Source organism: Dendrobium catenatum, unplaced genomic scaffold, assembly GCF_001605985.2.
Source record: "Dendrobium catenatum unplaced genomic scaffold, ASM160598v2 fragScaff_scaffold_1193, whole genome shotgun sequence".
Classification (NCBI taxonomy): Eukaryota; Viridiplantae; Streptophyta; class Magnoliopsida; order Asparagales; family Orchidaceae; genus Dendrobium; species Dendrobium catenatum.
The window spans coordinates 131,427-143,385 of NW_021319655.1; the positions used below are offsets into that span (position 1 = coordinate 131,427).

The following is an 11,959-nucleotide window of genomic DNA, read 5'->3' on the forward strand; positions in this document are numbered from 1 at the left end:
TTTTTATGCAAATATCTCCATCACAAATGATCCTCCAAGCAATAGAACCAGTCATTTTAGTGTCCTTGTCCCATGGTATCCTCCCATATCATGCACTCAAGATCTTGTTCAATAAACCCACAAGTGTAGACAAGAACTCTCAAGCATTTCTTTCTCTAAGTGGCATTAACAACCTAGATGAAGCAAGAATACCCAAACCTGCCAGCTTAAGGTGTCAACAAACCACCTTCATGGTAGCATAGTGAATACTTCTTTTGTTAATTCTTTTATCCCATAAGCATGATCTAGCAATATGTTCCACCCCCATTAGAATGGTCTTTTGACCCTTTGAGTGGGTCATGGCATACATTAATTAAGGAAGAAGAGAAGCATTGATTAAAGTAAGCCTTTTAGCAAAGGACAACTGCCTACTTCCCCAGACCATAACAACAACTTTTATTTTCTATATAATAGGATTGATATCAATTTTAACCAATATCTTCAGTGATAGCTTAATCCCCAGGTACTTGAAATCATCCACCTTATGAAATCCAATTATTTTTGCAAATCTTTGCTTCTCCCAATCTAGCATACCTTTGCTAAATAAAACTATAGATTTGCAATAGTTAATCCTTTGCTTAAACCAACAAAATTAATCTTGTAAAGTACCCACCAATTAATTTATTTCAACCTTAGTTACTCCTACAGAAATAAGAACGTCGTTAGCATAAAATAGGTGGGAGATATGAGGTCACCCAACAGAAGATGGCACACCCTTGATATGATCTCTTTGATGCAGAGATGAGGACAATAATTCTAATCATATAATGAATAAGTAGGGTGAGAGTGGACACACTTGCTTAAATCCACTTTTAGAAACAATCCTTTCAGATAAGTTTCCATTAATGAGAAAAGTGAATTTAGGAGATCTAACATGATTTATCACCCATATATCAAACTATGTAGGGAAACCCATCTTCCTAAGAACCAGCTCCAAAGTTTCCCAACTCATCTTGTCATATGCTTGCTCTACATCAATCATTAAAGCCACCATCCCATTTTTAAATGTTAAGCATTTAAAATTCTTTATCACCTCTTGAGAAATCAAGGAATTGTCTAAAACTGACATCCCATGAACAAAAGTAGCCTGTTCTATCACCTCAATCTTTGGAGGAATCATCTTGTGTCTATTGACATTGACTTTAGCCACATTCTTATATACAATTTAACATAAGCTAATAGGTTTTAACTTAGAAGGATGACCTAGTTGTTTAACTTTAGGAAGTAAAATAACCATTATTTCCTTCCATTCATCAACAATGACACCAGTGCTAGAAAGCTCAAAACATCTACCTTTCATTATCGTCCCCATAATGCTCCAAAAGTTTTTTTAAAAATGATGTTGTGATACAATGTCTCCCAAGAGACCTATATCTACCATAGGCTTTAACCACATTTAAAATTTATTCCTCCGAGACATCTCTGTTTAATAATTCACCAAACTAGTTAACCACCTCTTTTTGTGCATTCAATAAAGGCTAATTTTCTGCACCAATGTCCTATTTGTTCCATTTTGACATGAAAAAATCAGTGATGAATTTGGAAATAACTTCATAACCTTGGGTAGGTTCATGTCCCAGAACATTATTTTCCCAAATTTGATTATTTCTATAGTGGGCATATGCCACTGAGTGAAAGAAATGAGTATTTACATCCCCTTCTTCCATTCATATGATCTTGGCTCTTTGCTTCCACCAGCTCATAATTCATGCTAGAGCACTATTTAGCAGCTACACCTTCTATTTTAGATCACCCACTTGAACCTCAAATAGCCCATTCCCCACACAATCTAATTGTTGTAACACCTCTATTTCCTTTTCAAGATTCACATTAGCTTTCCCATGCTCCCAAAATTTATTCTTACTCCAGAAGAAGAGGGCCCTAAAATTCCTTCAATGTTTTTTCTATAATTTGAAAGCCTCCATTCCACCATCTACGACTCCCATTTATCCAAAACAATCTTCCACACAACTGGGAAGGAAAGCCAGAAATCTTCAAACTTCATCCAAGAAGAGAAACTCCTAGTATTGCCCAAAATGTTACAAAGAATTTAGAAATGATCCAAACCCACCCTGTTAAGATGCTTAACCTACCTTTCTTGGAGCATATTCAGGAAACACGAGCTATCCAGGAATCTGTCAGGCCTACACCAAATTTTGTTCATTCTTCTTTTTCATTGGTCCATTAAAAGCTGGTGCAATAAATCAAAGATCAACCAAATCATTCTAACATAAAATCTTCCATCTTAGTAGTTTCCAATTAATAGTTGAATGGTTTTCCACCTCTTTTCTCATCTTGGGAGAGGATACAGTTGAAGTCTCCATAAACCATAAGAGGTAGGCCCATCTCATTATTCATAGATATATCATCCCATAATGATCTTCTATCAAACCTAACATTACTCGCATAAACCACAATAATCTCCCAACTACTACAAATAGAGGTTTGAACAATCCCCATCACATAAAAAGAATCCCACCATCGTTACCAATATAAGATTGGTAATCAAACTCCCAATTCTTACCAATCTACTTATCAATATCTTCTCTACATAACATGTCAACTTTATTTTTTACCAAACTAATAAAATTAACATTATTTTCACCTACTATATTTCTCAAGTAGTTGCTCTCCATACTCTTGCAAGCCACCCTATAATTCTAATAGAGAAAATTTGTCATTTGGCCACTAGAGTGGATGCATCCCCACCCTTTGAACCTTCAATCTCTCCATTTCAAGAACCATCAGCCACACAATTATCAGTGACCTCCTTTCCTTTGCCAAATCTGAAGCAGGGTAGATTATAAACCCATACAACATTCATCAAATTATAAGAATGTAGGAATATGAAAAACCTTTTTACTTAAGCTTTGAATCATCTGAATAAGCTTTAAAAACTTTAGTTCCACATTTTTTTAGTCCTACAATGCAGTACAACCACTTGGACAAGAATGAATATTTTGTAATCTTCTATACATTAGACATTGAAATGTTGGAATAGCATTATTGAATATGTGCCACTAGAACGCTTCAACCTATGGATTAACCTTTATTCTTACAGTACGAGAAAGAGATTTGGCCCCTTCAGATTTAATTTTCCATGACGAAGAATTTCCATTCTTCAACTCATAATCCCAAATAAATGATTCATATTTGTCAAGAAGAATTTTTATAAGAAGCAAAGCATAATTCATTACAAAATTCCATGCCAACTTAGCTCTCTTAAAGGCCCCAATTCGCTTACACATGAATGAAGCCCATGACCTCCAAAATTTTTTGATTTACAAAGAGCATCCCAAGCTACATTGTGAAGCCTATTCCTACCTTTTGCTTATGCCAAATGAAATTTTTTCTCATCTTATTTAAATCATTAAAAACTCCCCTTAGAACTAGGGAATGAGTAGGAAAAAGAATTTGAAGCAAAGGAATTATAAATTTAAGAAGAATAAATCTGCCAGAGAGGGAAATGAATTATTCCCCCAAGCTTTACATTTCCTAAAACTTTATCTAATATGTTTTGCAAATTAGAGGCCACAAGCCTTCTCAAAGAGTTCTTAACACCCAAATAATTCATATCTTTAGTTGGTTTAAAACCCATAATGTGAGAAATCCTTTCTTTCTTCCCCCTTTTAACTGATTTACTAAAAAGAATAGAGGATTTTTTTAAATTCATTTTTTCCTGACTAATTAAAAAATCTTTCATAACTCTATTTATTTCCTTAAACCAATTTATATTTTCTTTAGAAATAATTAGAATATCATATGTGTATAATAAATAAGATTATAATATAAATAGAGTCACCTATTTGAATAAAAGCTTTTGATAAATGTTAAGAGCTTAAAATAAATAAGAACAGGAGCAGTGAGAGCCTTGTCTAAATCCACTTCTTTCTTTTATCTAGTTGGAAGAATTACCATAACCAAAATAGAGAATATGGGATCTTCAACACTTTGCATAATAAGCCTTAAAAAATTAGAAGGAAAGCAAAAATAATCCAAAATTTACTTTAATGTTGACCACCCCATACTGTCAAATGCCTATTCCATATCAATTTTGAAGGAAATTAAACCTTCCCAAGATTTAGAAGATCTAAATTTATGAAACACTACTTATGATTTTAGAACATGCTCTGATAATGAACAACCTTTCTGAATGTCTGATAAGGATGTTAATCCTAACTTAGGTTATCCCTATGAATATAAAGCATAATAGTGTTAGTTACCCTTTTTCATCCAAAACAAAATTTTCATTTAAGCTAATAATGCATTTTGTAGAAAAAATTTATATTGCAAACCCCATGTCAAACAATTGACTAATGCTCATTTGGTTATACTTTTGGCCATCAACTAATAAAACATTTTTAAAATAAAATTTATTGAATTTCCAATTATACATGAGCTAACCACTGTACTGGTGGTGTTGTCCCCTAATGTGACCTTGCCTCTAGGCCTAGATTCTTATGTGATGAACTGCTTTAAATCACCAGTCATGTGCCTCAAGCATCCATTGTCTAAGTATCACATGTTCTCACTAGGTCTTTTCTGAGAGCTTCCATACATAGTCCTTAAACATTAGATTTGGGAACCCAAGTGAGTTTAGTTTCCACCTTGTGCATTGATGAATGAGATGTTTTCATGCTATGATGTGATCCTACTAGTTTTGGCCTCCACATTAGATGTGCCCTAGAATGGATAGTATAAGTGCAGTGCATGTCTCCTCCTAGCATGCCATAATAATAACACCTAACACCAGTAAAAAGATTTACTAATCTATATGGGTTACGGTGCCTCTTTGTAGAGGTATGTGATGCATGTTGTGATGAGTTATGCCATTATGCTAGACTAGGTGATGGTTTTTGTTTTGAAGTGCATTTTTTCTCTTGTAGGAATTTATTTGTACTTTATAGAATGGATACTTTTATCTTTAATTCATGCTCACTATCATCAATCTTTGTTGCACATGCCTCTAAGTTTTTTCATGAGGTTTCTAATTCAACATGCTTTAATTTCAAGGAATCATATACAATATATAATTTAATATGCTTCTTATTTAATGCCAAAGTCATCAAGTAAAAATATGTGATTGCTAGCTAAGCTACATTAGTAATTTATTAGAAGAGTATGTTATTTTTTCAAAGTAAAAAAAATTAATTTTTATATTAATATACATATTTTGTAGTTTCCTATACGAATCATGAGTTTTCTTTGAAATTATAAATAGTTTATCATAGGAAAGTTTTCTTTATCTTGATCTAATTGATCAAGATTATTGTTTACCATAAGACACTTGTTGGTTACTATCTCCTCTACATCAGGTTCTGATGATTTTGAGGCAGACTCGGCCAAAAATTCCTTCTATTTCCTTTCTTCCCCATCCAAAATTTCCCCTTTTCTTCACCCTTTTCCTTGACTGGTGAGTCTTCAGGTTAGGGAAATCTTTTTAGAGATGTCCAAGTTTCCTGCATTCAAAACATATTATTTCATATGACACTTAGAAATTTATATTGCTTTTACCTTTTCTCTAATGTTGTTGATGACGCCTTTGTTTCCTCTTTAGAGAACTTTTGATCTGATGATGCATCAACAAATTGTTGTCATCCTTCTATGCTACAAATCTATCATTGTCTGAGTCATTTGCTTTTAGAGCTATAGTCTTTTCCTTCTTCTTATCACCTATATTATTTAGTCTTTTACTCACGCCTTGGTCGTATGCATTGAGTGACCCAAGAAAATTATCAATAGAGTATACCTTCAAATCCATTGATTTTTTTAAACCACGCTAGAGAGAGAAACAGCACGCTAGAGAGAGAAAAAAGCAGGTTTTTTCAAATTTTGATTTTGCTGTTTTTCCGCTAACCACATCGCCTGGAGTTGGAGATGATGGTGGAGGGCCGCCGACCATCGGTCTGTGGACTGAACACTTCAGGAGACTAGGATGGACTTTTGGGAATGAAGGAAGAACAGAGTCGGTTGCTTTCTAAATCGGATCAAGGTTCTTCCAGAAAGAGTGCATATCCTTTGGTAATCATAGAAGTTACAGATGGCCCGACTAAGAAGGTGATTAAATTTGTGGAAGGAAAAGGTAAAAGCATTTTAGTTAACTCTGATTGCAATTCTCCGATAATTGAGAAGAATCATTCAAGTTCTAAGCCAAATGACACTGAAGCTTCCTCCTCAGATTTTAAAATTTTTGTTAAAAAATTTTGATATTCAAATGCAATCTCTGACCCTTGGCCAGCGATAAATGCGAATACCCCCAATGAAGTTAACATAAATTCTAATTCTGTGGATAATCTACATTCGGTTCCTTGTTCTAATCCTCTTATCAATCCTTACTTGCAATCAGAAAATAGAAATTTTTCTTCCAATGACAATTCTACAAAGGGAGGCGATACAAGTCCGAAAACTTTTTCTGGAAATGCTTGGGTTAAACCTCATCATATTAAGATTAATTATAAGATGGATTCTACTCCGTTATCTAATGATGGAATTGCTGTTTTAATGGCTTCTATTTTAGAAAAATCTAATTCGCAAGTCTTAAGGAACTCTCTGGTAATCAAAGTATTGGGTAATAACATCCCATTCCCAGTTTGTAGTAGAGAACTGAGGAAACAATGGTCTAGATATGGTAATTTTCATCTTACAACTGTGGGGCTCGATTGGATTCTTTGTTCCTTCACCAAGGAGGAAGCAGTGGAAGAAATACTAGGAGGACCATGGTATAGAGGAGGCAATATAATTGGGTTGGACAAATGGTCACCCAACTTCTCCCCTGAAACTCTTAAAGGACATATAGCTCCTATTTGGATTCGTCTGCCTTGCCTTCCCTTACATTGCTGGGATGAGGAAAATATTTGTAGAATTGCTTCCAAAATTGGCTCCCCAATTTATCTGGATGGTAATTCTTTTAAATGGGGAAAAAGGGAGTACGTACGTGTCTGTGTTCGATTATATTTTGATGAAAAGATTCCTAAAGGAGTTTGGATAGAAGGGTTGCATGGAAGATCATTCCAAAAAGTTGAATATGAAAGAATCTCTTCTCTGTGCTACCATTTTGGTAAATTGGGGCATACAAAGAACCACTGTTCTTTACTTATCCAACCTTCTTCAGTAACAGCTCCTGAGGTTAGCAAGAAGATAGTAAATTCAGCATAAGAAATAGATAAAGAAGATGCTCAAGATGAATTGGGACCCTGGATTCAAGTCAAATTCAAAAAAAAAATAGGCAACCGGGTTCTTCTTTTTTAAAGCAGAAATAGGAAATTTTGAAGACAACAAATTTCAAGTAGAAAATTGTTAGGCAAGTCCATATGCCAATCCAAACTAATCTGGACAGTGAAGAGGGAGAAATCATTGAACCAATGCAGTTGCAGATTCCGGGTAACAAGACGGCAAACTCTAAGGTGGATAGTTTGATTCCAGATGTGATTATGAATAATAGTTTCAGTGCTTTAGAAGAAGAAGTTCTGGATCATTCGGAAGAAGGCTCTAAAGTCTTAAACAACTCTTCGGATATAGTTGCTTCTGAATCCTTATTAGAGCAAATTACAAAATGTTCTACTGCAGCAGTAGAGAAGATAGATATTAACATTGAAGATAAAATGCTAATATCAGGAGCATCATTGAAGCTGGTTGTATGGAAAAGACTAATTCTCATTCTGAAATTATCATGGGGATAGGTTGTTTGCGAACTCTTGTAAATCCGGAGGGATTACTTGCGAACTCAAACATACCCTTTCAAAAATCTGATTTCAAACTTCAAAAGGAGCTGAAATCCTTGGGAAAGGATAACATTATCTCTCATAGCAGGAAAGGAGGAGGATCTACTAAAGGTAAGAAAGGGAGCAATCCCATTTCTTATCAACCATGACTTCCATAATGTTTTGGAATTATAGGGGGGCAAGGAAGAAAGAGGCCTCCCACTATTTGAAGGAATGCATTAAAGATTTTGATTTGATCTTTGTTGGATTATCTGAAACTAAGATATCCATTTTTGATAGAAAAGACTGTGACAATTTTATAGGAAAGCTTTGGGATTTTTACTGTTATCCGGCTGAAGATATCTCAGGTGGACTAATGGTTTGTTGGAGAAAGGATCTTGCCACTTTTTCCATCTTGTTGTCTTCTCCTCAAACAATTATAGAAGAATTGTACATTGCTAACAAGGGAAAATGGATTATTGCTTCTGTATATGGTAATAATGATTTATACAAGAGGAAGAACCTTTGGAACACGCTTGAAGGCATTTCTAACCCAGTTTATCCAATAATCATTGGAGGGGATTTCAACTGCATTCTATCTCAGAAGGACAAACTAGGAGGGAAAAGATTCAAATACACTCAAGGAGTCCAAGACTTCAACAATTTTATTAGTTCATGTGATCTTCATGAACTAAAGTTTATTGGTCCTAGGTACACTTGGTGCAACAAAAAGACAGGGGGAGCTAGAATCATGGAAAGATTAGACAAATGCTTCTTGAATTCGGCTGCTTTGCTCTCTATTATAAATCTAGTGGTTAAACATCTTCCTAGAATAGCGTCTGATCTTTGCCCCATTCTTGTAAACTTGTTCAATCCAACTATTCGTAGAAAAAGGTTCATCAAGTATGAATAAGTTTGGTCCTCTTATGCCGCTTCTACAGGTATTGTTAAAAAATCTTGGAATAAAAATATGGTTGGTGATCATGCTTCGGATTTAAAAAAAAGTTTATGAGAGTTTTGAAAGCTCTTTACCACTGGAGTAAAAACAAACACCAAAACCTGTTTGAATTGAAGGAAAGGCTGAAAATAGATATCTCTGAACTGCAATTAGAAGAAGCAGATGGAGGGGGGCTGACTGAAGACAAATTACAAATGTTGAGATCCAAAGTTTTTCTGCTTAATATAACATTATCTCGATTGAACTCCTGGTGGAAGCAGAGAGCAAAAACAAAATGGCTGAGAGACGGTGACTCAAACACCAAATTTTTTCATGCCTACAGTTTGGGAAGGAGGAGTTCTAATTGGATTAACCAAATTAAGGGAGGTAATGGCGAATTAACTTCTGATCCTTCAGAAGTGGAAGATATCTTTGTCAGCTTTTTCAAAAACAAATGGCAAGAAAAAGATTGCTGTTTTTCTGGTTGGCCGAAACAATTTAATTTGCTTAATGAATTTGACAAGGGAGTCCTTTTGAAAGAGTTTAAAAAAGAACAGCTTGATGAGGTGGTTAAACATTTAGAAGCAAATATTTCTCCTGGTATAGATGGGATTTCATACTCCTTCATCAAAACCTTTTGGTCTATCATAAGCAATGATGTTTGGAAAGCTATTCTATCGTTCTTTGAACTAGGAACCATGTGTCCTAGTTGGAAGGAGAATTTGATCACATTAATCCCAAAAATAGAAAATCCGATACTCCCTTCTAGTTTCAGACCTATTAGTCTATGTCTTTCAGTTTATAAATTGATAGCCAAGATGTTATTAAACAGAATGCTATTCATTATTCCAAAACTTGTTTCAGAAGAACAAGCTACTTTTATCAAAGGCAGATCTAGCTCTGAACACATTCTATTAGCTCAAGAAGTTTGCAACAAATTTAGATTCTCCAAAGCTAAAAAAGGGCTAATGGCTATCAAAATTGACATGGAACAAGCTTATGATAGTATAAGTTGGTCTACTCTTACTCAAGTCTTGAAGAATTTGGGATTCCCGGATAAGTTTGCTAATTACCTCATCCAATGTGTTTCAAATACTAAATTCTCTATCATTGTTAATGGAAATTATTCGGAATGGATTGAATCTAAAAGGGGATTTAGACAAGGTTGTCCTGTTTCTCCCTTTCTCTTAATTTTTTGCTCTCAACTACTCTCAGACGAGGTTAAGCGAAATGGCAAAGAATTGGGGATTAAGATAGCTCCTAATGTTGAGAATATTTCGCATCTTATTTATGCCGATGACATAATTTTCTTCTTGAAAGCTAAAGGGAGTTGTGTGAAGAAAGCAAAAGAAATTTTAAATCAATACTGTAAATGGACCGGGCAAAAGATCAATATCCAGAAATCTTCCATTCTCTTTGGTAAGTCGGTTAAGAGAAAAAGGAAGAAAAGATTGTCCAAAATCCTAAAATTTAAAGTGGTTCAAGAACTGAAATATCTTGGGATTAATATTATGCTAAGGAGGTCGGCTAGGATGGATTTCTCTCATCTTCTAAACAAAGCTAATGAGTATTTGAATGTTTGGGGCAACAAATACATTTCTTTAACAGGGAAGATTCTTCTAGTCAAATCTATTCTGTCATCCTTTCCAATCTACCACATTACTCATTCCTTAGTTCCTTTGAGTTTACTCAAAGAACTAGATAAATTGTGTAGGAATTGTCTTTGGAATAAACAGGATGGTAGCAAAGGTCTTCATTATATTTCTTGGGAGGTTATATGCAAGCCTCTTGATTTGGGAGGTCAAGGCATTCAATCCTTGATTTCTATAGTTAAACCTTTAAGAGAAAAGTTCGCTTGAAAACTAATTTCAGGAGATTCATCTATTCTCTACAGAATTCTTGCGGCCATGTATGGTACTTTACCTTGGAACATTCAACTAAAAGCTCAAAGTTCTCCTACAATTAAAATTATTGTTAATGGTTCTCAAGCTCTTCAAGATGTATTGAGATGGAGAGTCTATAAGGGGAACAACATCAACATAATTCAAGATGTTTGGATTTATGACAAACCAATTTCAAGATGGCCCACTTTTATAGCAGATTTGGGGCAGCATATCTAGCATTTGGATTTCTTCATACAAGAAGGAAAATGGAATGAAGAAAGATTAAAACTTTTTTTTGGACCTGACTTGGTTGATATTATTATAAATATCAAAATTTATCCTGATTATATCCAATATCAATCGGAGCTTAAATTTAGATTCTCAGATAAAATAATCTCTTCATTAATTTCTGAATGTTCTGGTACAAATAAAGATGAAGATCTTACATGGAAATGGAGGAAAAAGCTGCTAGTGAATCCACGTGTAAATATTTTCTGGTGGAGGCTTAGTTTAAATGCTATTCCTTCTTATTGTTTCCTTAATTCTAGAAATCTTTCAAGATTAATAAATTGTCTGAGAGGGTGTAATACTGAAGAGAACAACTTGCACATAGTGATCAAATGCCAAAAATTGGATCAGATTTTCTATATCTTAAGAAAATGGGGAATAACTATTCCTATTTTTAATTCCATGGAAGATTGCTTTGTAGCTTTGTCCTTAATGGCTTCTAAAGATCCTTTTACTAGTAACATTTACTGTTCAGTGGTTTATTTAAACTGGATCAATAGAAATAAAGTGACTCACGGAAGTATTCAAGACTGCTCATCTTTCATAGCTGCCAAAGCTTTCAGTATGGCTATAGGTTCCTTCAAAAATAATTCGGTTTACTGGGAAACTAACCAGCTTTCACAGCTGTTAAGCCATTGGTTTCCTCCTCCAACCGAATGGGTTAAATTAAATATAGATGCTGCGGTTAAGAGTAACTATGATGCTGGAATAGGCGGAGTACTAAGAGATCATAAAGGTAGATTTCTATGTGCTTTTGGTATCAAACATAAGCATTGGGATTCAGCACAAATGGAAATGAAAGCCATCTTATCAATAAAGGATTTTATGCTCCAAGAGAGATATAATTTCAAAGGAATCATAATAGAAGGAGACAATAAAAACATTATAGATTTATTCAATAAAATCTATAATAAGCAAGCAGGTTTTGAAGAAGAACTCGACAACTTGGACTTCTCTTTTATTTCTGAATTCAATCAGGTTTTCTTCAACTTTGTCCATATAAATAACAATAAATTAGCTGATTATTGTGCTAATTATGCTTGCTCCTTAGATTTTTTTTGGGATAGTCTCAATTGTAATAATGTTCCTCCTAGATTTTCCTTGTTACTCAA

At 34.4% G+C, this 11,959-nt stretch overlaps 1 protein-coding gene across 1 annotated transcript; it reads left to right on the forward strand.

Annotated features, from left to right (window-relative positions):
* Positions 1-7,905: 7,905 nt before the first annotated feature.
* Positions 7,906-8,652, forward strand: LOC110116580. Its single transcript, XM_020850226.2, has one exon. The coding sequence runs from the start codon at positions 7,906-7,908 to the stop codon at positions 8,650-8,652; it is 747 nt and encodes a 248-aa protein (XP_020705885.2).
* Positions 8,653-11,959: the final 3,307 nt, after the last annotated feature.